Below are 26,146 nucleotides of genomic sequence, written 5' to 3' on the forward strand. Positions count from 1 at the left end.
GTTATATTTTGTGTGTGTTTTTACACTGTGTGTTTTAGTATGTGTGTGTGTTCGTATGCTACTTCACTCCGGCATCCTGCCCACTATAATTAGCAAACGGTGAGAGCAGTTAAACAGGCCCAGGCATCCTGTCAGTCTGAGTAAATAATAGGTTCGGATTTTACTGAAAGCATTAACTTGTGCGGCACATACACACACTTCAAACACATGCACACACACTCTAGTTGCAAGAGGCAATGGAAGGGGAGGAATCATTTATAAAGTGCCAGGGTTCTTGGATACTGCCTTATACATGTCAAAGTCTGAGTGTAGGATGTCATTTTATATCTTAAAGCAATGAGAATTGTTGCTACTACAAGCCAGTAAAAACTGTTTCTTCCCAGATACCTCCCCATCCATCTGTCATCTGTTTTCTGTGTGCACCTCCTTCCTTCCTTCCTTCCTCCCTCCAAACTTCTTGTCCTGTAGTAATCCCAGACCTCTCCTCCCCTAAATCTTCAACCTCTTATATACACTTTCACTCCCAAAATACTTCCCTCCTCCCATCCCTTCCCCTCCAAATGTTACGAGAGCTATCCCAGCTCCGTAGTTTCATCCTGAACACACACTCCGATGGGGCTCCTCCTGGCAGCACTGGTCGCTCTGCTCTGCCTCTACTCTCCAGGTATTTCCTCAAGTTAATTTTCAGACTCCTGTGTTGTTAACCAAAGCAGTGTTTTCAGACCTCTGCAGGCACTCATTATGACACTGTCCACAGCGTGTGGTGCCGAGGGATGCAGTGGTTTTAGACACCTGGAGAATGGGAGGACGTTCTTCCGTTATGGTGGACTGCTGGTGATCTTCCGCTGCCATCCTGGCTACAAGCTCCATGGATACAAAACCAATAGCTGTGTGTCTGGACACTGGTCCCGGGACCCACCTGTCTGTGTTGGTGAGGAGCTTCATTCATTTTTAATTTTGGATTTGTATTTTCTGTTTTTGTCAGTAAATGCATTTAGAGGATAATGTTAACTCATTTCTTTTTGTTCAAGTATTGCCATCTTGAGGGGAGACAGCAACAAAGTCAACAGAGGTCAGAGGTTGGACACAAATTTTTAAATCACTGCTCATTCTCCCACTCTTGTAGGCTCTGGTTGCCCCAGCCCGGGACCACTCACCCATGGGACCAGCAGCATGAATGAGGATGGCTCCTGGGCAGTGTTCAGCTGTAATAGTGGCTTTTATCTGGTTGGGCCCTCAATGTTATACTGCAAGGGCCACACCTGGAATAGCACAAGGCCTGTATGTAAAGGTGAGCATTAAACAGCTCTATCTTTTCATCTAACTCAGCCAGAAAATGAATGTGTATTTCTCAAAATATGGAACTATTCCTTTAAATGTTATCTTGTCATAGCAACTGTCTTTGTATCATGTTGTGTTAATTCTGCCATATCCAGTTTACAGCACAGTACAGTTTATTACTGCACTGTACCTGTTACTAAACCGAAACTGTATTCATGACTATTTTTTTTAAAAGTTGCTCTCTACTATTTGATCACTTCTTTTCTCCTTGTTAGAATCGGACATGATGAACTCTGTTTCAGGCGCCAGTGTGCAAAAGCCCAACATACATCAGGACCTTCAGGCTGCTGTAGTTCTAAAGACCCAGCAGCAATCCCACTATGATATCCATGCAAATACACCCGCCAAAGAAGCAAACCTCAAATTTGGCCTGTTGTCTCATACGCCATCCCAAATGTCCAACAGTGAGAGGATTAAAGTGACTAACCCAAAGGTCCACCTGCAACAGTATATTCACTTTCCCAGTTTTAAAGTCAAGGATGGGGTCCAAACAAGTCATCATGAGGCTCAACTTCAGGAGGCAAATGAAGGACCAGAAACAGGAGCTGGGAGGCATGGCTCAGAGGCAAAAGATTCAGACGAGAAAACAGAGAAAGTGGACGAGGTTACACATATGTTTGACTCTAAACCGTATCTATCTACTACTGTCTCATCTACCTTATCATTAGCATCAGGGACAGAGCGATCGGTGTCTTCACCATCATTTTCAGCGGCCCCAACACCAGCTATCACTGCTGTCACAGATACTGCAACATCGCAGGATTATGTGACTCCCTCTGAAGTGGTAACAGGCTTTTCACAAACTGCAGATGAAGACCAACAGGCTGAGACTGGCTTCCAGTATCTGCCTGGTTCTGTAGATAAAGACAAGCCCACCGAGACTTCAACATACACTTTATCTCCTTCTGTTTATTCCATTTCTACCAGGTCTTCCTCCACTTCATCCGCACTCCCTTTATCACTCCCCGTGCCCTCCCTGTCTGCCTCAGCTTCCTCAAATCCCAACTCCACCATCCAGTCCACTAGGAAAAAACAAATACCCAATGTCACTCTTCCATCAAACACCTCCACTGCCAGTCAGTCAAGATCTCACTGGACTGAACACCACAACCTCATGATGAACGCCACCTCCAAACCACCTCTGCTCTCTCTGAGCCTCAGCAGACGACCTGTGTGCCCGTACCCACCTGTGCCCGCTCACGGGACCTTCTACTTTCGTAATGTGGAGAATCCAGGTCCCAGGGTGTACAGACATTACATACAGTACGCCTGCTATCCTGGTTACACACTGGCTCATGGCGACATACACAGCTATTGCCAGCATGGAGGAACCTGGAGCGGAGTCACACCTGTTTGTCTGGGTAGGTGGTGTTACTGCTTCATAACTTCTTTGGTTCTTAGATTAATTTGAAAATGCTACAGTCAAGTTTCATTTCCCATGGTGTTTTAAAAGCTAGAGGCTGGGGCATATGTAAAATGTAAGATTTTATACTCTGAAATCTTAATCGATAATTAAAGAAAATAAATTGTCAGTCGCTGCCTTATAGAACACCCATGACTGAATAATACTACTTCGCTGGATATACAGAAAAAACAACTGATAAAACATGACTTCACAACAAATAAGCTGAATATAAAATAAATCTGTTAAGATAACTAGATTTTGAGGGTCCCTCCTCAAGACCAGAGCCACAAAGTGGAGGATTGTACAGATGATATTGTCCTTCAGAGTTCAATCTCTAACTTATGTTTGATTATTCAAATTATGAAGACCCAAATAATATGGAGTAAAGCTGAGGCTGTCGGTGCCCCTGGAGGTCTGCAGCACCTGGGCAGTTGCCTCCTTTGCTCGGCTGGTGATCCAGCCTTGGTAATTACCCTTGAGCTGATCCATCCTCCATGTTTATTGTTTTCCTCCAGAGCTAACACCATGTTCAGTGAACAACGGCGGCTGTTCCCAGCTGTGTTCTCACAACAACCAGAGCTCTAACCAGAACCAGACCAGAACTCAGTGCCACTGTAGACCTGGATTCACTCTGCTGGATGACAGGCTAACATGTCGTGGTGAGCATATTAGTGTTTTGTTTTTGTTTTTTTTAATTCATTCTGCAAAGCTTTAATGGTGACTGTAACATTCTTCCTGAATCCTCTGTGGACACCCTGAGCTCTTCCTAATAACATCACAGCCATGCAGCGAGGCATGTTACAGCACAACAGGGAATCTCCTTCACATGTTTTATGTGTTTGATGTTTTGTGGCTCACAGACAAGCAGAAGTGAGCTGTGAAATTTATGGCAGCATGATCACCTTGTAGAACTTAGAAGCCTGACATTTACGGTATATATTGTCACAAGTTACACGTGTCTGCTCACAGACAACCTATCATTTGTGAGTGCCACCAGTGGATGTTGGTGTTGATATTATTTTTGAACAGTGTTATTATCAGTGTGCACTTTGACAGATAGCGCTGTCCAGAGATCAGAGTTTGACTGATTATAGTTTAGTTTCAGCCTAGAAATTCCACTGCAATGAAATAAGGCTTGTAAACGTTCCTGTCTGTCGTCCATACTATGTCCACGTGGTCTGCTACAGGTAAAGATGTGTCAGATGTGTGTGGAAATATTTTTGAACCATTAACACAGAAAAGGTATATTGAGGGAAATGATGCTTTCCCAGATGGCAGGAAAAGTCTTTTCTACACATCCCGGTTTCCTGTCTCTGTAGAGCAGGAAGTCAGAAAACATCTGCTTTATGGTTTGCTCATTACCAGACCAAAACAACAAGCTAACATGGAGACACATCAGTGAGGTTTTAGATTACAGCCTGATTCAAAACTGCGGGGTGGGGGGGGTGTGACCACCTTTCATCTACTGCGCTTGTCTTTCATCTCAGTGCAGTCTGGACTTTGTGTTTTTATCAGATTGAGTGTCTGTGTATTTGTAATCCGTGTCCATTCTGACAATTCAAACCAGTGTATTATGTGTTTTATTTGACTCATGTATTTATTAATTACTGGTTGCACTCATTTTGAATCGTTGCTGTTGTGTTGTCTGTCTGTTTGAATGTGTGTAGATTTAGATGAGTGTGTGGAGATGCAACACCGGTGTCAGCAGAGATGCATCAACACATTTGGTTCTTTTATGTGCGGCTGTGATGACGGCTACCAGCTAGCTCATGACCAGACCTCTTGCGCAGGTGCGTGTCTGGCTGTATGTGTGTCTGTTAAAGTCATTTGCGTCAAAGAGTTTTTCTACATCATTGTCCATATTTCCAGATGTGGATGAGTGCTTGCTGCCTGCAGCTGTAACAGGCTGTGTGTTCGGCTGTGTTAACACTCCTGGAAGCTTCCATTGCCAGTGTCCTGCTGGCTACAGCCTTCAGACTGCAGACAGCCACTGCCAAGGTTGGGGGACACTTGCTAAATATTACAATGAAGCATACCTTCCTCTTTTTAGTCATGCTAGCAGCATGGCTAAATGGGAATGGCAATGTCAGTCAGTCAGGTCAGTCCACCACTTCCAGACTGAATACTTTCCTATTTGAAAGTGGTCTCTGACTTTTGTTATGTAGTTGTTAATCTGTTTTTATGAGTGCTACTATGTCCCAGTACCTCTGCACTTTTGATAATATGACAGTAAAATTGTCATCATCTCCCAAACTTTCTTTTCTTATCCAGATACTGATGAGTGTGCTGTTAATCAGGGGCGTGGGCCATGTATGGAGCAGTGCCACAACTCGCCAGGATCCTACCGATGCTCCTGCACATATGGGCACATCTTAGCTGGAGATGGACACAGCTGCATTGCTGAGTGTGCACCTGGATACAAAAAGCAACTGACAATACCTGAGAATTCAACTGCACAAGCCTTCCTGGAGGAATGCGTAGGTAAGAAAAAATGTAGAAGTTTTGGGTGGTCTACACTACGTACTATGTCCCCATATTTCTCCAAAGAAATCATCAATCTATTTCCACAACTTATGTCAAAAATCTGTTTGTCCACAGATGTAAATGAGTGCCAGGAGGAGGAGTGGCAGTGTGTCAACCTCCCAGGTTCTCACCGCTGCATCTGCCCCAAAGGATACACACTCCATAGAGATGGACATCACTGCAAGGGTCAGTGCGGTCGTGCACACTCATGCACACACATCTGTAACAGTATAGTGCATGGTATGTGGGACATTTTAATATGAATGTTTGTCTGTATGACAAAAAAAATCTCTCCTCCAGACATTAATGAGTGCAGTCGGAAGAATGGAGGGTGTTCCCATCTGTGTGTGAACCAAAATGGTGCGTATAAATGTGCCTGCCCACCCTCCCATCGCCTCTCCCCCTATAGCTGGAAGAAATGTGTACCAAGGACAACAGCGAACACTGCTGGCTGAGCTGGGAAGCACACACACATCACAGTCCTAGATGGGTTTTCAAGACCATGCTGAGTGAGTTATAAAGGAGGTGACATGATATAGTGCCTGTGGCAGTTACATCAGAAAATTTAAATTGAATTTAAATGATGCATTGTAAAATTTTATGTTAAAAAAAAGTAAATAATAATGTTGTATTATGTAGCAAATGAACAATAAGTTACCATCATTGGTTAAATGGCTTTATTACAGTATGAACATACTTATAATAAACATACTTTTCTGAATGAAATGGAAATGAAGGGGCAACGGAATTGCTAAAATAATTGTTAAATAGGTAACCTGGATAATGTATTAAAATAGTAAAATAATTATATTTTTAATAAATATCTCTGTATTTCTGATATAAACTATGTAAATAGTTTAAGAGTAAGCATTAAAATATAACAACATTTTACTATGTTTCTTGCAGTTTTGCTTTGACCAACAAAGCACAGGGATGAAAGCAGAAAAACACTCTTCTCAGACTTACAAATACCTTATTCAACATACTCTGGACCTCTGGTACTTAACCAATATCTGGCTATACTGCCATTTCATTCTTTACAGGTACATCATATACTGTATGTGTACATTCTGTATATAAAACACTCCTATACCTCTTCCCTAACATAGCAGGAACACACTTATCCTAACTATGCACAAATAACTATTAGAAGAATTATATTTTTATCACTGCACACAACACAAAGACACAAAGACAAAAACATCTTAGCATTCAAAGAAAACTATGATTCTTGTTTCCATACAGGTTAACACTAATACAAGACTACAACACATACGTTTCTGTATCATCAGCACTATCAGAGGTAAATGTTTTGTTAATTCCGATGCAAAAATTTGTCATTTGTGGGGGGAAACATTAAATATTTTAATTAATATTTTGTTACTTTTCCCACTTATTTAGTTTGGCCATTTCAATAGAATAATGCATTATTAAATTACTAAATACAGATCAAACAAAAACATAATAGAGGCAGAAAATAATAAAATAAAAATAAAAATTATTGATTTGTGAGACATAAGTGTGCATACATTATCAAAATGTTTACTCTGATAACTGCTGGGCATATGACATATTCAATTATACGACTGTTGATACAATATTCTCACAAACAACTCTAAGAACACTGAGTTTTCAGTTTACATAAAATGCATGTTATTAAGTCCTGCAACTGTTTAAGTAATAAATAAGTTCACAGTCCAGACCCACAAAGGAAAAAATAAATTTGTATGTAGTGGTTTGTAATCAGCTGCCGAGGCTATGATAGTACATCCATGTATGAGAGCTACAGAGTTTATTGATTATTTATTGAGTAAATACCTACAAGCACCACATGAATTGTATGAGCTGATCATGAGAAACTTTGCTGCCTTTAAGCAGTTGATCCTTCAGCTATAAAACACGTCTCCTAAGGTGTCTAGACTTGTCTTCTTTTTTCACTGCATCAGGCAGCTGGAACTCGGCAAGAAGTCCTGAACATAAGTGATCGCTGCCTTGGACAGATAGGTCATGGTTCCATAGCTGCCGCTCGGGGCACTATCATAGAAAAAGTTGCAGATTCCAGTCGCTGGATCCTTCTCAAGGAAATAATCACTAGCACTGTGCAATTTCTGGGGATGCAGAAGTAGAAAAGGGTGAACGCAAGAGAACATGAACATCATATCACCTCAAAAATGTATCTCTTGCCATCAACTGTCTCTTGCTAGTAGTACTACCTGGTCACTGAGAAAGAGGTCATTGGCCAAATGCAGGATTCGGTCCACATGGATAATGCCACCAATGCTGTCCACATCCACGTCAGCTACCAAGCCTAGAACCATCACAGTCTCCACGAGCAACTGCCGGTACTCTGGCTGAGGGACGTGGTTCAAGACAGACTCCACCTGCACCGCAAACTTAATCTCTCCTGCTGTCATCTACACAGAGAACAGAATTAAACACATACCCAGAAAGCTTTAGCAGAGCTTTAGCTGCAAGACTGCGAGAACTAACCCCTAACCCTACCTCTCGTGTGGTAGAAGAAGGCAACACATATCCATCGATGGACAGGCCGTGGCACTTCTGCAGGATCTTCCAGACCTTCTGGTAGAAACCCACTGGTACCCTGTTTATGGCTCCATCCAGCCTGCGTCTCCTCAGCCACTGGCCTTGCCTCTCCTCCCAGTGCAGCTGTCCATCACCTGGACCAGGGCCCACTGGGGACAGGATTCCACTGGGGGTGGACGGGCTGCTGCAACGCTGCAGTGCAAGGACAGAAAGATGCTTTTAGAACATATTTACTGGACCACCCTACTGATTTCTGACCTTATCTCTATCTCTCTATTTACTTTAAATGTATTCCTTACATACACCATTACACTTGTCAGCTGTGCTTGTACCACACAGGCAGACTCTTTTCACCACAGGACTGTTTTTCCCATACCACTACAATTCTCCGTCATGTTGGAGCTAACTTGCAGTCTTCAGACCCAGCCAACACCAACTCAAGTGACATCACATGAGGGAATTTGTCAGATTTTTTTCCTCCATACGCAGTAGTACTTGCCAAGAGCTGTTAACAGACTTTGATGTGTAAAATTGGTGGAGTTCCCCTTTAAGATAATAATTAGGGGTCGTAAATCTGAATTCAGTCTTCCTATGAGTCAGCCCTTCACTGCATCATCAGGCTTATGACTGGTGGTGATGAACAAGGCCTTTTTACAAGATACAGTGTACTGACAAGAGTGATAGCATATACAGGTTTGTCGTACCATAACAAATGCATCTGAATAAGGTTGATGACCCTAGCGGTCAATTCACTCAAAGTAGCAGTTTTAAAATATATCTACAGTACTTCATGCAATCAGTCATGCATACTGAATTCATGCTCTATTACTTGTCTACAAGACATGTGAGCAACAAATTAAAGGACAAGGCTGGTGTTATTCTACTTTAAAAAGATATCATTTTTAAAAATAGCAAGAAGTTCTACAGCACGGACACAAGCTATATCAGTACCTAGACTACAAGGATAACACTTGTTGGCAGATTAAACTTATTGTTGGTTTGGGTCACTAAACATAACCCCAGCCTCATCCTTAAGTGCAGCAAGGTATGTGGTATCTATAACTGACATAAAATATGAAATCTGGATTTAAAAAACATACATACAGTCTAACTACAGCGACCCTGTGCAGGACAAACCAAGGCAATCTAAAGCAGATGAGGTGAAATGGTTTACCGTGGATCGAGGAGAAGTGACACTGCTATTCAAGGAAAGACCACCGCTGAAGATCTACACATGGATATGGATGACAGATGACGGAGAACAGTTTGAAATGGTTCACATCGTTCTCATACAACAGTCATGATGACGCTGCAGCCACACAGAGCGTAATGATACAATCTGTAAAGTGAAAAATTCAACGCAAAACATTCTCAGAAACACGAGTTCTACCAGACCGATCACAAGAGAGACCATCCGACAAACAAATGATAATGCTCCATGACGAAACGCTATCACAAAATGAGTTATGAGAGTGAGCTGCTTAAAAGCAGCCTGATCAAAATCTGTACTGGCTCAAGAGATAATAAATTTGTGGAAATGTTAGAAATGTTTAAATGTTCTCCTACTGACATGCGATGAAGTGAAATACGTTCCAGCTATGGAGGGCACTGTGGCTCACGAAACAATAAGAGCCAGCGAGTGGTTTACGAGCAGGAATTAGCCGGCGGTTTGGTTGTTTAGACTCAAGTTAGAAACAGTTGCATGCTAGATGTTATCAAATCAAACCCACACTGAGAGGACGAGAGTCATCCAGCTGCAACCAAAAGCAAGAACAATGTTATTCTGTTCATAGGTAGGTAGATAGCATATGAAAAAGTCTGATTATTATCCAGTTTTTTACTTGCAATTCCCACCTGTTTTATCTCACTCTTTAGTTTGTGTATTCCTGTGCGCTCAGTCTTGGTGGCGCCAGTGTGGCCTAATTCATGGATGGAGATGGCAGGACTAGTGGCTGTTGACTGGATTGGCCGCACTGATTGACAGAGACAAAAAAAGAAAAGAAAAAAAAGCCATACAACACTTATTCCATAGCTCAGTTCCTGACCTGTGAATTGCTGCAGCATTTCTTTTGATCTGGTGTTTGGCTAATTAGTGGATTTTAGTGGATTTCCTAGATGGGAAAACAACTAGGCCAAGCAGACCTAGGTGTCATCATCTCCCCATGCCAAAGGAGATGAACCAAGCAATCCATTAAAATAACTGTCAAGATATTTCAGTCTGGACCAAAGTGATGAACTGACCAACAGACTGACATTGCCATCCCTCAAGCCATGCTGCTAATGTGGGTAAAAACATTAAATGAACTGGCCCTTGCCACAGCTGCTGCAGCTACAATGTCATCTGTACCTTGCTTTACTCTTCTCACAATTATTTCTCTGTTGACTCAAGCTCATTCTGACCTTTTTTGTTACCTCATTTCTTCACTAAAGCTTCTCACTCAGAACTAATGTTGCAACAAGAGAGGCAGAGGAAACGAGGGGAAAAAAACTCACTGCTCCTCTCCACCCCAAATTCTTTGCCGCTGAGGATGTGATGCAGGAGGCTCTTCATGCCAAACGGACTCAGGCTCATCAAACTCTCAGATGCCTCTTCCCCTACAAAAGTGTTACACAGTTTTTTTCATTTTTACCATGCAGGGTAGTTTGTGTTTGCTCACAGTTGTGTGTAAACGTGTTTGGTTCCCCTACCAGAGCAGTGCAGGCTACGTGCCAGCTCAGTGGCCATCACTTGCATGATGAGTCCTATCCTGAGTCGGAGCATGTCCCCAAACAGAGCAGGCTGGGAGCGCACATACATGGCCAGATAGACCATGATCTCCTATAGGACAAACACACACAGTTCACAACTGTAATATTATCTCCAATATCATTTGGAGAGGGTCCTGAGGCAGTCTTACCTGAGTGAGGACGGCTATACTGATGTCCTGACCACTGGCTTCATAGATGAGAGTGTTCAACTCCTCAGGAGGTAGTGGCCTAAAAAGAAACGGTGAGGGGGAAGAGTTGATTCAGTGTGTGGTAATGAGTTCGACAAAACCTTGATGTATGCACAAAATCTCTCTTACACTGTGATGACTCTTTCTCTGGGTTCAGGAGGTAGACCCACAGTCAGCTGCTTGTGATGGGAAATAAGATCTGTGCAGGCCTGAGGAACAGACATGGAATTATTACAATAATCTCATAATTCAGTGATGCTGTAGACTCTTTACCTTTCCCTCAGTCTGACTATACAAGTGTTATGATGGGGTTTTTTTCTCATGGCCAGTACATGAGATTGTATGTATGTTTTCATCTGTTTATTTGTCAGCAAGATGGTAGCTCGTGATGGTCACAGACAAGGGTGCCAATCAGAAGTCTTCATGGGTCAGCTCAGGTCCTCATAACCAATATCTGATCCAGGACCTAAGTTGGGCTGGGCGGAAATTATTTTTATTCTCACGAGCAACAGGTCTTGAGTCTGACAGTCAGTATGTCTAACAACTAAGTGGGTCACAGGGGACTTGTTAAAAGTTCTTCTTAAATACTACTTCATAATCATCACAGGACAAAAATCTATATTTTGAAGTGGGGTGGAAAATGTGAACTGCCAAGTGCTGGCAGCTAGGTCAGCTAGGCCACATCTGAAGCTCTAAGATTTTTGTCAAATTACTGACAAGGAACTCTCTCACTAGCTCCTAAGCCAACCTATAAAATAAATATACTATGACTTTTCACTGACCTCTGCAAGAACCTCCACTCTCTTGCGCAGTATTCCAGAGATGTATCTGATGAGCCCCCACTCTTTGCAGGCTCCAGCTTGCACATAAAGCTCCTCTAACAGTGAGCGCACGCTGACCCCACCGTGCCCAGGACCTGACAGCTCCACCAGCCAATCAGCTCCTCTGGTAATGAGAAGAAAACCACATTGTTTACCTCTTAGTATGCCAAAGCTGGCAATAAGCTGTGTGTGACTGTGTTTGCAGTTGTCTCTGTGTCCTTACTTCATTACGTAGAGAATGTAGAGGATGTCAGCCTGGTCCTGCAGAGTGGGACACTCTTTCAGTTGCCTTACCAACGCTGCAAAGTCCGTGTTGCCCTGAGAGTCTCGGGGCAGGTGCAGATCAGCAGCACTGTGGGGCTTGTGAGGGACGTCAGTGTTAAAATAAGTCCACTTCAAGAGCAATACTGAAGTCACAGGAGAAACAAGGTTTCTTGTGGACGGATCTGCTGTGCCTACCTTGTGCTGCTTTGCATGTGGGCTATGCTGGGGATGAGGAACGTCAAGAAGGTTGAGAGATCTGCGGTGTTTGTTCATGACAGGAGTCACAGGTAGATACATGGAAGACTCTAGAACATTACAACACTAATTAAAACAACATATTAGGAAAAAACAACCACACTAATTCTGAGTTTACATTTCTGGTGTTCTTTGTTCAAGTTGTTCTTCATCTACCTCAGATTTCCTAACATTTCCTGTAAGCTTTCTGACAACACCTTTACAATGCATCTTCACTCATTTTGGTCTTGTTGCTGGGGATTACACTTACAGTGGGAAGGAAAAAAAGCTGAGGAAGAGCAAAATATTACAATGTATTATTTTGATATCAGTACCAAATCTCAGGTATGGTATGAGCACTAGCATCAAAAAATTTAAAGCAACACCCACCTCTACCTTGTACCTACATTATATTCTTAAAGGGTAACTCACTGGGCATGTTGAGGCCCTGGACCTGGGCCATGAGAGAAAGGATGTCTCTTGTGGTGTGTTCAGCACTGAAGACATGGTGCTGCCCCCGCTGGATGGGAGGGAGATGGCTCTTGGTGTTGGTGCTGTGGAGGAGCTGCGTGAGGTACTGGTCAAACATGTCCTCTGAGCCCTCTGGAGTCAAATACATACACACCACATCAACTAAATGAATCAAATATAATTGTAACAGATACACACATACTTTGATCATCACTAGCTACCTGAGGGTCCGCATTTGTTATATTCCTCTCCATATCCATCATCATCTTCCTCTTCCTCATCATCATCCTCGAGCAAGCTGTCATCATTCTCTTCATCCAGGAAGCTGAGGCGAGTGTGGAACGAAGTGGTCTGGAAACTGGAGAGGTCTGACATCTGCACCCTGTAGTAACATCCACAACACACTTGTAAAAACAGACATTCTATTTCCTGTAATGATATGATGTCTTAAGTTGGAAACAGACCTCGCTCCAGCAAAATAGCCGTCCTGTAGTTTCCTGAGGGTTGCTAGGATACATGGGTCGATTGCATCTCCATCTTCAACTGGACATAAAAAGTCAATAAATGCAGCGCAGTGAAATAATCTGACAAAAATGGCAACATATGCAGTACGTACATTCATTATCACAGCTACATAAATAGATCCCACATTAGGGATAGGGGATAGGGATAAGCGAGAGGGTGAGGGAGACAGAGGAAAGGTAGGGAGGGTGGGAGGATGAAGGAGATACAGGGTGATGGAGACATTGAGGAAAGGGGACAGTGAGAGAGGTTGAGAGGTGAAGGAAGAGGAGGGAGGTTCTATTGTCTAGCCTGTGCCAAACAACCAGCAGTTTCCTCCACCTTGCTGTCGCTGTTGTTCTTCACATGCATCTGGTTTCAAATACCCATCTTTTTCTCTGGCATCACTTCTTTTTCTTTCCTTCTTTGTGCCTCCCTCTCCTCCTCTTAAGTTCTTAAGAATTCTTAAGTTGCAGTTCAATTTACATGTGATTGCACAAGTTTTGTATGTTTTTTTTGTCAACTGAATTGCTTTGGGTTAAGAGCCTTATTACCCAGCATGCTGCGGGTGATGGGGAAAGTGAGCGTGGGTCGTCCTGTCATCCTCCAGCAACAGGAGAGATAGGCCAGCTCTGTTCGTAACATCTCCACTATCATCTGGTTGTCCAGCGCCAGGTAGAAATGGTGCTGATCCAGAAACTGGACAATGAGCATAGAAAAGAAGAAAAAAGACAGACAAATAGACAGAAAGAAACCAAAGTATTAATTGTTGGTATTCATTACTAACTCCTTCTAAATAGCTCTGTCAACATCTCCAGCTGGTTTTACCTGGGGGGTGAATATATAGGATCGGTTTCTGATTTGGTAAAATTTGGATGTTCCCAAAACTCCAATGTGTCTGTAGGGCCTCCCACTCAAATTCAGTTTCTTGCAGTTCCCTGTGGCAATTACACAAGATGTTACTTTTATTATTTCACAAACACACACATGCCTCAACACTAAGGAAAAGAGTGCTTTGTGCTTGTTTTACCCAGTCTGACATAGACATGGCTCAGGATGCGAGCAGGCATGACCCTGATAGGCAGAACCTCTGACATCGTCTGGACCGTTATCCCATGATCATTTAACAACTCCTGGACCTCCTCTGACTCTGCCAGAACACAAACTGACACATACATGTAAAAATAAATTCACTATATCCTTCCCTTTACATGGAAATCTGTATATAAACCAATGTTAACATAAGAACTACATCAGATGTAAGTCCTGGCCACTCTTTCTGTTTTAAGATATGAGTGATTTATGTACTCCCTCTCATAATGTCGCAGAAACAAATCTAAACTAAAAGGAATAGCTGAACCAAAGTACATCTGAGGCTGAGGAAAGTCTTACAATGTAGATTTAAGTCTGAGTGAACATTGCCAGTTTACAGAATATAAACACTGTTTGTTCGGCTACAACAAGCTGAGGAAGGCCTCTGATGCAACATTTAAGCTAGATTTTATAATACTGCCCTACAAGCAGTAAGGATCTATGAGAGGTAAACCTCCCTCGATATTTCTGACATTGTCCTCAAATTATTCATTAATCACCAACCTTGTACCACAACATCTGGCTTAAAGCTTGTTGAAAATCTCCTGTTGAGAGGATCTATTTCTCCTGGTGCTAAAAACCCCTTAAAAGCAGAAAGAGAAAGACAGATAGAGACAGAGAGGGTGAATTATTACAGTGGGAAACAATGGCAGTGGGTTTACTGTATGTTTATGTTTAAATAAAGACATGTGGCCTGTACTCATTTACAATATAAAATCCACAATACTCCTGATTTGTGACATTGTCAGTTGCTGTGACAGGTGCAAAGTGCTGCATGGTAACATCAGAGGTGGTGTGCAAAGATCCTGTGAATACCTCAGCCAGAAGACAGCCCAAGATGTAGAGCGACTGTCCCCACATGTGCGGCAGCTGCCCCATGGCCACTCTGTCCACTGAGTGAGGATTGCTGTACTCCTCCTCCACCTGTAAGAGACAAAACACGTCCTCATTCTTATTCGGTTGCCTGACATAAGGATATGATGGTCCAGATGCAATGAACTTTTTTTTCTGACTTATAGATTACCCTTCTTTTATTGACCAACAGAACGTGCAATATCTTCAAACTACTTCATGGAAAACATGGATGTGAACACTGCAAAATTTGAAAACACTGAATTTCTTATTTCTATCTAATTTCTATCTTATTTTTCTCTAATCTTCCATGTCTTTCTCATGGGAAAGGAATACCTTGTTGAGTGGTACAGAGTAAAGCTCAGGCACCAGTTTGATACCATTCTTCCCTCTGATCAAAATGCCCTCCAGTGCCTCGCGGTACTCCTGCACCTGTACAAAACACAAAGTCATTTTACTCAATGTTAAAGTGAATCCATGACTGTGTGGAAACAGAAGAACCTGCATATAGACCAGTGCGCTTGGTTTTACTACCTGTACTTGGTCTCCAGCAAAGATACCGTCCAGAATGAGGTAAGTCCAGAACACAGGCCACTCACACTCAATATTCTCGAACAGTTTGAGCTCCGCTGGATCGTAGTGCAGCCGAGACGGATCCTAGTGGGACAAAAGCTTGAGAACTTGAGCCTTCCACCTCAAATTATACACAACACAGTTCTCTTAAATAAATAAAAGTGTACCTCTTTTCCTTATGTCATAGTTAAAGTGTTGTGTGTTAATCTCTAACATCAACAATATTCTTTCTCACTAAGTAATCCCTGGTTCTGCTGCATGTCTCTACACTACAGCAGTTAAATTAAATATATTACCTCTTTAGGACAATGATATCCATCCCTGATGAAGCGGCAGCAGCCAAAGCGACCCTGAAATTATACCAAAGAACAGAAATTTCCTCCTCTTTTAATACTCTCATTGTGTACTGTTCTGTGTGTCGTCTGATCCGTGTCTCTCTTGTTTAGACTGTACCTGCAGTTTGCTTATAATTTCTGACTTAGTGATGCCGACCAGGTCAGCATCCTCAACAGCAAAAGCAGGGAAGGAAATGACAGACAGAAGGCCGGCGTCTATCTCCTTTGAAGTTGAAGCTCTTGGCAGCATGGAGCACAGGATGGACTGCAGGAAAACAGACAAACACACTCAGCAGTGAAAAGATAAGCAGAGATGACGCTGAGATCATTGGAGGGAGGAAAAGCCAGTGGTACCTGACAATGTTCCACTTCATCGGGCAAAACATGGATAACTGACTTTGGTCCTCCGTGGGCACCAAAAAGATCCAGCTCATCAATGGCCTCCAGAGCAGCCTGCAAACCACCCCATGCAACAATATACATTTTATATTATACTTTCCTATTTTGGTCATTAATGTACAATACATTAATGACTGCAATTAATAAATAAATGACAACAATAAATGTAATCTGTGGCTCGTGTACCTTGGCCATTCCCACAGAGCTGCCATTGAGCTCAGGGATGCCCTGGTTGGTCTTGTCACCTCGTTCCCACATTCCATAATCCTGCAGGGAGGGCGAGAGACACAATTTCTTACCACATTCTCCAGTCCCTGAACTCAACCTGACCACCTACAATACAAACCACCCTCCCAAACATTTGAAAATGGTACTCACCGCCACTTTGTAGGCAGCTTCTATATAGAAGACCAAGTTTTGGATGAAGGCTACTTCATCCAGGTTTGAAATGATACGAAGACCTGCACAATAACGTCACACACTCAGCAACAAACTCGTGTTCAGTGTTGCTCGTTGTATTCCTTCAAGAGTACAATGCTTAGGTACTTTAATTATGTACTGCTGTTTGGTAAAGTGTTTTCTTAATACTTAATACAGTGCATAAAACCAAAAATCATCTTTGCCAAGTGAGAGAACACAAACACAGAAAAGGTAACAAATGTACCTGAGGCTGTCATCTGCGCCAGCATCAGCAGGTAAATCGAGGTGGCATCCACCTGGAGATGACCCCACTGGTCGTCCCCAACAACTGTGGCACAGGTGGGAGTATCATATTTGGCATGCAAGCAATCCTTTGTACTCTGGGTGTGTTTGAACATCTCTACCTTGGTCACCTAAAAACACATGGACATGCAAAATATGCATACACAAATTACACACACATGCCAGCAGACAGCTCGCCGATGTTTGTCTGGGCAAGATGGGACCAAAAAGGGATCTGGCTGGATTGGTGTGAATGTTACAATATGATACATTAACTGTATCTTAGACCTGTTGGTCCTAGGATGCCTCAAAAGTTCTCAAACTGCCCCATTTCAGTTTCATGTGAAATCATTGGTTTGCAACTTACAATTATCTTTATCATTGATTAATCAGTTCATTATTTTCTTGATTAATCAGTTGCTCATTTAGTCAATAATCTTATTTTGTCTGACAGTAAAAACAGTTTAAAACCCAAACATATTAACTTTACTTACAGAAACCCAAAAATATTCACATTTGACAAGTTGAAACCAAACAAAAATTATTTTTCCTGTCATCCAACTAATCAACCCAGCCATCAATCTCATAATTGTTGCAGCTTGAGAATTTAGTAGATATTTTATTTTACCTAAAACTTTGAAAAAATTGTGCAACATTACAGTTTCAAAAAATGAAAACAAACATTAATTCACCATCAGAGTGTATTTACAGTCACACTAGAATCCCACTTCTCCATATCCTATTTTTGATGACACGCAGGACATAAAGTTGAAATGGAAACGAGTAATCTGATTATCTATATCCTTGTACAGCATTATAAAGGTTTCTGATCACTCTCTCTACTCCTCTACATCCTAGTGAGCCTCAAGAATAATTTCTTTAGGCCTAGAGAGGATGATATTTATGTAATGCAATTTCCATGACAATATCTCAGCACCACAGGATGGAGCCTTTTACTTTATGGCCTCCTAGGCACTGCAGCATTTTAACACTCTCCTGTCAATTTGGCATCTTCATCTTATTTCCATTAATGGAAGGTGAGAGCAAAAAAACAGCATACACACTTCCAAATGTAGATCACAAACATATTGATAATCATTAGTTTGTACAGATAGCAGCCAACTGTGTTTACATAAATACCACAGTACCCCTGATAACATGCTGTGGTTTCTCAGAACTAGACCACTGGTTTATCGAATTTTCTGCTACTAGGACATAATGTTTATGTGTGCAAACACAAATGAACACGTAAACGTTCAGTGTGAGGTCAGGTACGCCATACCTGTCTCATCATGCACTGTAGAAGTCCCTGCATCAGTTTCACCACACTCTGCAAACAAACAGCAACAACTCATTAGTAAAATACAAATCTAAGGTGTTTTCTATTTTTAGTCCAGTAGACTGTTGTTCTGTAATCACGTGAAGAAGGCTGGATTGAAGACAGCTATTATGATCTCTTGTTACTGTATTTATTTCCAAACTTTCCATCTCATTTCTTCACTTACTAACAAATTGGTTAACTTGTAATAACATAATAAGTTGGCTCTGAAGCAGTTTAGTTTTATCCTACTTTATATTCTCCTGCAGATCAGTGTTTCCAGAATAAGATGTAGACTAATCAAATGGGAATGTGATGCCCCAAAAGCTTACTATGCTAAAACATTTAACGCAACATAACAGGTAGAACAAACATGCACTGGTGTACACATTAACCCTCTCTCTCTCTCTCTTTGTGTGTGTGTCATAAACACACCTGCTCCAGTTCGTAGGCCTTGGCCTTGTCTTCATCGCGGTCTGCGTTCTTGCGGTAGGCCATGCCCAGCCCCCACACAGCCAGGACACTGTACACATTATCTCTCACCCAGGCGTCCTTCTTCTGGGCACTGGCGGGCAGCAATCCTGTCACTGGGTTCTGAAACAAACACACACACAAGGGTTTAATTAACAACAAAGACAGGGCGAACATGTCATCCTCACACTTAAAATCCTATGATTGCCAGGATTTTAAGTTGGGTCATTTACTAATAACAATATCATTTACATAGTTTCAGTTTCAGTTTTTGGTTGAGGGACCCACATGTTTTGTAAGGAAAGCTGGCACTGTTCTCAATCAGCTGTGAACCCTGTGGGTCACAGTTTTAAACTTTGACAGCTGTTGACAGTGCCTCGATATGAACTCAAGTGCTGATAGATAAAGGTGCATAGTTTTCCAGTCCCAGCCTACTCCTGGGGCTGAACTTTGCTCACGCCTTGTTTATTTCTATGCAGCTCAACCTGGTTGAACCTGAACCTGCACTACAGGCTACAAAACATCTGCATATCTAACATCTTTCCACAGGAAAAGATGGAGGATTTGATCACAAAAATGCAAAAAAAACATGTAAAACTAAACAGAGTTTTAAGCTTCCATGCATGCAAATGCAGTGATAGAGGGCATCTCAAACATACTGTGCTGAAATACAATTTTGAGGTACTTCCTTTTTTGTGTTGCTTCATACTTCAAAACATTCTGGTGCCAGATATCATACTGGTAATGATATATAGTGATCAAGCAATTATGTAGACCCAAATAATATGTAATAAAAAGGAGCTTCAGGGGCCATTGCTTGGTTGGTAGTTCAGCATTAGCTACTTTTACTTAAGCGAAAAAAGCAACAACTATTCCATCACTTGAGACACCTGCACACACACTATCCTGTACCCTGCAGTGGACTCACCTGATGACACAGGATAGTCTCTTGGACTAGCCTGGCATAGCCATCCAGCCTCACTCCTGAGTTACTGCGGCTCCTCATCCTCGCTGATCACTGCACACACAACAAATTATGTCTCAACAAGTATAAAACACTAAAAGCTTGCCTGTCTGTAAATACACTTCATATGCTTAATCGTTGAGGTATGACCTACCGTGAAGCAGTGGCCCATCCCTCCAGTCCTGCAGCGCGGATTGGACCTGACACCTTCACTACTCCGCAGCGGCTGCTCTGCTACAGCTTGCTAGCCGAGTAGCATCCAGCTGTTTTGGACGGACAGCATTTAACGTTAAGCTCTGTATTCACACATTTACACAGAAAGAGAAAAAGATGATCAAAGTGGTTGATATATAGAGTCAGGGCTTGAAGATGACAGAAGGTGAGCTTTTACAGTTTGAGATTCGTAGACGAGGAGTGCCTGAATACAACTACATCCATTCTGAAAAAACCCCAAAACATTATGTCCGTGTTGTTTGATTGTTTGACGACAGGGGGCGCTAAAGGACTTTTAATTCTTCCCTTTCCAAGGCTTCGAAGCAGAGCAGCAAAGAAAAGAGCAGAGAAGTGAATGGCCTCGGTTATTTTTATGTATTGTATCACTGGATTATCATTACCAGTGCATTAACATGTAAGCAACATTTGACCGCTGTGGCAGATTCAAACCTACGACCTCCGAGTTTCCAAGTGAGCGTCCTATCGCCCTGTGTTATTAGACCTGACACTTGACAATTATTTCTTTGAGCCTTTGGGCGTTTGCATTCACTCTATAACTTCATTGTTCATTGTCTCTTGTAAGATTTGAACCTGCATCCGTCAAGTTGTCAACCATGCATCTTAACAGGCTGCACCATTTGATCAGACACTTAATGCCACAAAGACATCACTGTAGTTAGTAGGACATCTGCACACATATAATGTCAATCATTTGTAGCCCCAGTGGCCTAATGAATAAAGCAATGGCTTCCTAAACCAGGGACTGGGGGTTGGAGTCCCAGTGGGGGTTGTTTCCAGCAGAGTGGCACAGTGGAAGTGTGCTGGGCCCATAACCCAGACACTGATGGATCAACCCCCTGCCCATGTCTTCAGACCGGACACGCACAGTCTCGGACGGCTTCTGGGCGAAGCTGAGGGCACAGGAGAAAAACTGGTAAGGTGTGCACTGTAGGCAGTATTGTAATGCATTACTATGTGTAATATATTTATATATATATCATTTTACTTTTACATTTGGAGTAAAAATTTGAATGCTTGTGCCGTCTCTGTTTTGTTTTATTTTTAATGTATTTTTTAATTAATTTATTTTTTCTACATTGTTACTAAAGAGAAGTGAAAATGTCCAAACTTTCAGCCACACGACTCAGCCATGCCAGCATGCTAGGAACAACGTAACGAATAACGGGATCTTTAAGCCAATCAAATCCCAGCGCTGTGGCTTTTGCAGCCAATCACAGCGTCTCTCTCTTAATCGTTGTCTCACCAGCAACCACCGTCCGCTAGCTACTTTAGCATCAAGCTGAAGGAGAAGCTAACCAACTGAGACGCAGAAGCATCTGTCCGCGCTCTGTTTTGTTTATGTGTTTCGCTTGATTTTTTACTGAAGTTACCAGTCGTCCGAGTGACTAAATCGAAGGCCCGGTGGAAGGTAAAGAGTCGTGTTTACTTCTCGTAACTGCTGTAGCTAGCTAAGCGTCGCAGGAGGGGGCGCAAATGACACATAACGTGTTGTTGATGTTAATATGTAGCAATTTAGCAAGGTTAGCTAATATAAGCTAATGAAACTTTGTGTAAAAGCCTACCGGACGTAATATTTACCAAATGTAGAATAAATTTGATAATACGGCTGGGTTGTATTATCTTCGAAAGATAATGCGTGTGTGCATGTATTGGGCGTCTCTAAATTGTTTTTCCGTTTGATGTACCGAATTAACTTTACCCTCATGGAAATCCTCTTATTCTTTTAATTCCTTCCTTAAAACGTAATAAATCAATGTTTATCTCATCTCAAGTATAAATAACTTTTGAAATGAACTTCCTCCTCCAGATGCAGTTCATGCTGTTGTTTAGCCGGCAGGGAAAGCTGCGGTTACAGAAATGGTATGTACCTCTGTCTGACAAGGAGAGGAAGAAGATCTCCAGAGACCTGGTCCAGACCATACTGGCCAGGAAACCCAAGATGTGCAGCTTCTTGGAGTGGAGGGACCTCAAGATTGTGTATAAGAGGTAGGTGAATGAGAGAAGTTGGACGTATATGGTGATATCCAGATATAGCTTCTCACTTCTGCATTTACAGTCATAGTCACATACACTCACTTGACAGTTTATTATACGCCTAGCAAATGCAGACTAATATAACAGTACTACCATAAACCCTACCTTCATGAGGATTTCAGTGCTCAGTTATTGTTGAAACTGTGAAAATAAGTGACTGTGTCATGTTGGCAGTCTGCATGTTGCAATTAAGCTGCCAACCAGATGCTTGTTGTGAGATATCGCCACCACAGCACTGTACAAAAGTTTTGGGCACCAAAGGTATCTCCAACCCATGGTCTGCAACTCACAGCAGATGGAGTTTGCTCAGTTGTCATGGAGATGGTTTAGTTGTTAAAATGTGATCTAAGTATAGCATTTGATGTAGACTTTTAGATGTGGTTGAAAGCCCTTGAAAAAGATAGAATGTGGACCTTGAGTTTAGATTAAATTGTAAAACCTTTAAACGTGTTAAGGTAAAAATGTCTTTTGCGACATTGCAATATTTGGTTTGTGACATCACTTCTCTATCTGTGGTGGTTTTGTGGTCTTGTTTATGAGAACCAATGATTCACAGATTATTTTGTCAAGCACTGAGATTTCTGGCATTCAGATCTCACCTTCTGGGGTGTTATGAAATCTAGAAACGCCTCCTCTTTAATAACAACTGCTAAACAATGGAGGGCAATGATACAAATACTGTGTGTGAAGAACGACTGACTTGCCTTGGATACATGACTGCTAAGTCATGACAATACAGAAGACAATAGCAGTAACAGTACTGGAAGATGTGTTTTCTGGCATCATGATGATATACAGTTACCTGTTTACTTTGTACACATGTACAATCCAATGCAGTATGATTTAATATCCCTGCAATAAAGTCTATCTTTGTGAAGGTCACAATGTTCTGGTTTTGTTCAGAGATGTTTAAAATCTGATGGTTTTATTGGTTTTATTGATGCCAAGATGCAAAATGATGTGGTCATAAAAGCAGAGCCATAAAGCTTTAAAGCTACACTGTTTTTAAAAGTTTGGCATTTTTAGGTGCCTTACACATTAAATTAACAGTGTGGAAAAGTAATATGTTTTTTTTTTTTGTTGTTGTTGTTTTTTTTTTTTTGTTACATGGTGACTGAAACAGTTAAGCAAAAAGCACCAAATCCTTGCATACAATTTTTTAAGTAACCTGCTCAAGTCTCTGTGCTGTCTTACACTGAACATTTGCAGATCTGAATTTGAACAGTGATGACAGATCTTAATATTACTCTTATCACTTACATCACTCCATTGCTTTCTTTGTCTTGCAGATATGCAAGCTTGTATTTCTGCTGTGCCGTAGAGGATCAGGATAATGAGCTGATCACCCTGGAGATCATCCATAGATATGTGGAGCTGCTGGACAAATATTTTGGCAGTGTGAGTTAATATCACACATGTAACCTGCTCATTTATTATAATGGGGGAAGAAAACAAAGACAAAATTCACTGCAATAATCCAGAGTTTTCTGTCAGGCCAGTATCTCCTCTGATGTGCTGCTCCTTGTGGTGTTGTGGCTTTCCAGGTGTGTGAGCTGGATATTATCTTCAACTTTGAGAAGGCCTACTTTATCCTGGATGAGTTCCTGCTGGGAGGAGAGGCCCAGGAGACGTCCAAGAAGAACGTGCTGAAGGCCATTGAGCAGGCTGACCTGCTGCAGGAGGTATGCTCAGATTGAACATAGTTATTTCCTCAATTAATCAATTTAAGTCTGAAAAATATCAGAGAATTTGAAAAAAGTTTCCAGTGCTAAGGTGATGTCCTTAAATAACTTCTTTGCCCAACCACCAGCCCAAACCCCAAAGATATTCACTTAATGTCATTTAAGACAAAGAAAAGAAACAAATCTTTATATTTGAGAAGCTGAGCCATTGCAGCTTTAAGTTGGTGCAAATATAAGATTAATTCCACTCAGCAACACCAAACCAGTTAGAACAGACAAACTAAGGTGTTCCTGTTTTCCTTTTTTCACATCATGACCATCTGCACCTGCTATCACCTGTTTATTTTAAGCCTGCAGCGCTTGATTAATACCTCTCTCTCCCTGTGTGAGTGCGCCATGTTTGCATTGCTGTCTAGCTGTAGTCATTTGCGGTCGACAGAATCAGTGCTCAGTGATTTATTTATAGCAAAGCATGCAGCACTATTGTTATAACAGCACAACTTGACTGTACAGGCCTGTAAAAGGTTCAACTCACTGGCAAAGGACACTAGACATTTAATAGCTTGCAACTGTGATTCATTCTATTGATTATAATTTGGAGCTTGCTGAGACTCTGCTACAGAATGTGTTAGTGATGAACAAACTGACTGCATGACAACAAGGACAATTCTTTACTGGTGGATCCTAGTACATTTACCCAAGTACTTTACACACAGGTTTGAGATATCTGACATGATGATTTTACACATTAGATAATATAACCAACATTTAAGATAAATTGTTAAAGGTTAAGCCAGTGGTTTCCAACCTCATTGATAGTGTGTGTAGTCAGGGTGATATTTCGAATGTCTATGAGTTGGTAACAGCTCCACCAAATAGTGATTTAGAAGTCCAAGTCCAAAAACTGAAAACAGATTTTTGAATCAGAACTTTGTTTTTTCTTCTTCCCTCTCCTATTAATCATCTCACAAGACCCTGAATTTATCTCATGTCTCTGTATATAAAGTTCAATTCAAACTAGCTCCATCTCCAGCAGCTTCAACAGTAACAAGCTGCTTACACACTGATGTTTCAGTAATTGAATACTTTAATTACATTTTGCTACTAATACTTATTGACTTGTACTGAAGTAGGATTTTTCATGCAAGACTCAACTCATAATAGAGTATTTTTACGTTACTGTATTGGTAATTTTGGCGAAAGATATTAATTCTTCTCCCACCACTGCACCCTTTGTTCTTCATCTGCAGGAGGCCGAGGCACCGCGGAGCGTTTTAGAAGAAATTGGGCTGACATAAACCATTTCTCTTTCATCCAGACATAGATCTGGCAACCTCTGTGTCTCTGTCATGTTGTCTTCTGTTCACCGTGTCAGTGTTGTATGTATATAATCATGATGTATGTACTCTATTACTCTGTACTGTACTATCCTGTAATGTCCTTTCAATGTGGTGCCGACTGTGGTTTTAGTGTGTCTTCTTATGTACAAGCTCCCTCATTGTATTCTTCAGTATTATCAGTACTTCACTCCCCTAACTTCTTATAACTCCACAGAGAACAATGTAGCGATGACATGAAAACTCCAGCATCACATTAAGGTCATCCATCACTGATGGCAGAGTTGTATGTGCTGTTAGACTTCAAGGACTCTTTGAGGTGCTGTTTTAGCTGCAGTTGGTGCTTCTTGTTTATTACCATCCATCACAGACCTAAGCATGTGATTTCATTAAAGGAAGACTCAGCAATCTATTTTAAAAAACCCAGAGGGTTGTTGAATAAAACCTGCAGCTGTTGTGGCTCCTCAATGTTTTCATCCAGATGAATAGAAGAGTCTACGAGGACTAGAACATCCTCCTAAACAGCAGTCGGTATTGCTAAATGACTTTCTGGGTTTTATTTTGTGTTGTTGTTTTTTTTTTAAATCTAATGTTCAGCTCTGTGACTCAAATGTAATAGTCATGCATTGGAGGCACCAGCTGGGCCTAGTTATTAAGGGAATCACTGACACTGTTACAATCACTTCTACATGGGTAAATTCAACCCACCAATTAAGTGAAATTAAACTATTACCCATAATCAGTATAAACATTAAGTCATTTTGTACAGTTTGTCTCTCAAGAAATTAACCATTTCATATTTCCTTCTCTAAGACTAATTGTTTACCTATACTAAACAGCTGTTTCTGTGTAATTAGCGTCATGTTTGTTAAAACTGTTTTCTTGTCCTGTTTTTTTCTTACAATTGACTTATTTTCCAGACAAATGCATTTGTTAAACATTGAGCTTTGTCAATTATAAATCTTAGGTCAGTTTTTCTCATAGTCTTATAGGTCAGGATGGAATAGTGACCCAAATAAAGGAAACACTATTTTATGTATTATAACTGGCTTACTCTTAAAAATTAACAAATGACCAAAGAACACTGTGTTTTACCTTTACTATGGTGTCTAT

The 26,146-nt window shown here is 41.4% G+C and overlaps 3 protein-coding genes across 5 annotated transcripts; 2 read left to right on the plus strand and 1 right to left on the minus strand.

Moving 5' to 3' along the window:
• The first annotated feature begins 46 nt into the window (after nucleotides 1–46).
• Nucleotides 47–6,160, plus strand: si:dkey-163f14.6 (uncharacterized). Its single transcript, XM_018683653.2, has 10 exons — nucleotides 47–664; nucleotides 758–931; nucleotides 1,127–1,291; nucleotides 1,557–2,702; nucleotides 3,262–3,405; nucleotides 4,414–4,536; nucleotides 4,616–4,744; nucleotides 5,018–5,227; nucleotides 5,345–5,455; nucleotides 5,570–6,160. The coding sequence occupies exons 1-10, from the start codon at nucleotides 613–615 to the stop codon at nucleotides 5,722–5,724; spliced, it is 2,409 nt and encodes an 802-aa protein (XP_018539169.1). The 5' UTR covers nucleotides 47–612; the 3' UTR covers nucleotides 5,725–6,160.
• phka2 (phosphorylase kinase, alpha 2 (liver)) lies at nucleotides 5,932–20,875 on the minus strand. 3 transcript variants are annotated; one of them, XM_018683649.2, is made up of 33 exons: nucleotides 19,901–20,875; nucleotides 19,711–19,800; nucleotides 18,747–18,905; nucleotides 18,276–18,323; nucleotides 16,956–17,124; nucleotides 16,670–16,752; nucleotides 16,478–16,558; nucleotides 16,247–16,345; nucleotides 16,011–16,157; nucleotides 15,854–15,907; nucleotides 15,519–15,641; nucleotides 15,321–15,416; nucleotides 14,949–15,056; nucleotides 14,637–14,715; nucleotides 14,071–14,205; nucleotides 13,869–13,978; nucleotides 13,595–13,739; nucleotides 13,004–13,082; nucleotides 12,761–12,921; nucleotides 12,501–12,671; nucleotides 12,030–12,139; nucleotides 11,794–11,930; nucleotides 11,532–11,694; nucleotides 10,879–10,958; nucleotides 10,711–10,789; nucleotides 10,502–10,631; nucleotides 10,307–10,408; nucleotides 9,668–9,786; nucleotides 9,544–9,567; nucleotides 8,988–9,041; nucleotides 7,772–8,005; nucleotides 7,483–7,683; nucleotides 5,932–7,377 (listed from the first exon to the last, which is right to left on the minus strand). In XM_018683649.2, exons 2-33 carry the CDS (start codon nucleotides 19,786–19,788, stop codon nucleotides 7,204–7,206), a joined length of 3,732 nt encoding a protein of 1,243 aa, XP_018539165.1. In that variant the 5' UTR covers nucleotides 19,789–19,800; nucleotides 19,901–20,875; the 3' UTR covers nucleotides 5,932–7,203. The 3 variants fall into 3 exon arrangements, with proteins under 3 accessions (XP_018539165.1, XP_018539166.1, XP_018539168.1); XM_018683650.2 differs by lacking the exon at nucleotides 9,544–9,567; XM_018683652.2 differs by lacking the exon at nucleotides 8,988–9,041.
• Nucleotides 20,876–21,201: 326 nt separating this feature from the next.
• Nucleotides 21,202–26,072, plus strand: ap1s2 (adaptor related protein complex 1 subunit sigma 2). The gene is made up of 5 exons (XM_018683648.2): nucleotides 21,202–21,388; nucleotides 21,788–21,966; nucleotides 23,304–23,412; nucleotides 23,559–23,696; nucleotides 24,947–26,072. Exons 2-5 carry the CDS (start codon nucleotides 21,788–21,790, stop codon nucleotides 24,992–24,994), a joined length of 474 nt encoding a protein of 157 aa, XP_018539164.1. The 5' UTR covers nucleotides 21,202–21,388; the 3' UTR covers nucleotides 24,995–26,072.
• Nucleotides 26,073–26,146: the final 74 nt, after the last annotated feature.

This window comes from Lates calcarifer, linkage group LG2 (genome assembly GCF_001640805.2).
Source record: "Lates calcarifer isolate ASB-BC8 linkage group LG2, TLL_Latcal_v3, whole genome shotgun sequence".
Classification (NCBI taxonomy): domain Eukaryota; kingdom Metazoa; phylum Chordata; class Actinopteri; family Centropomidae; genus Lates; species Lates calcarifer.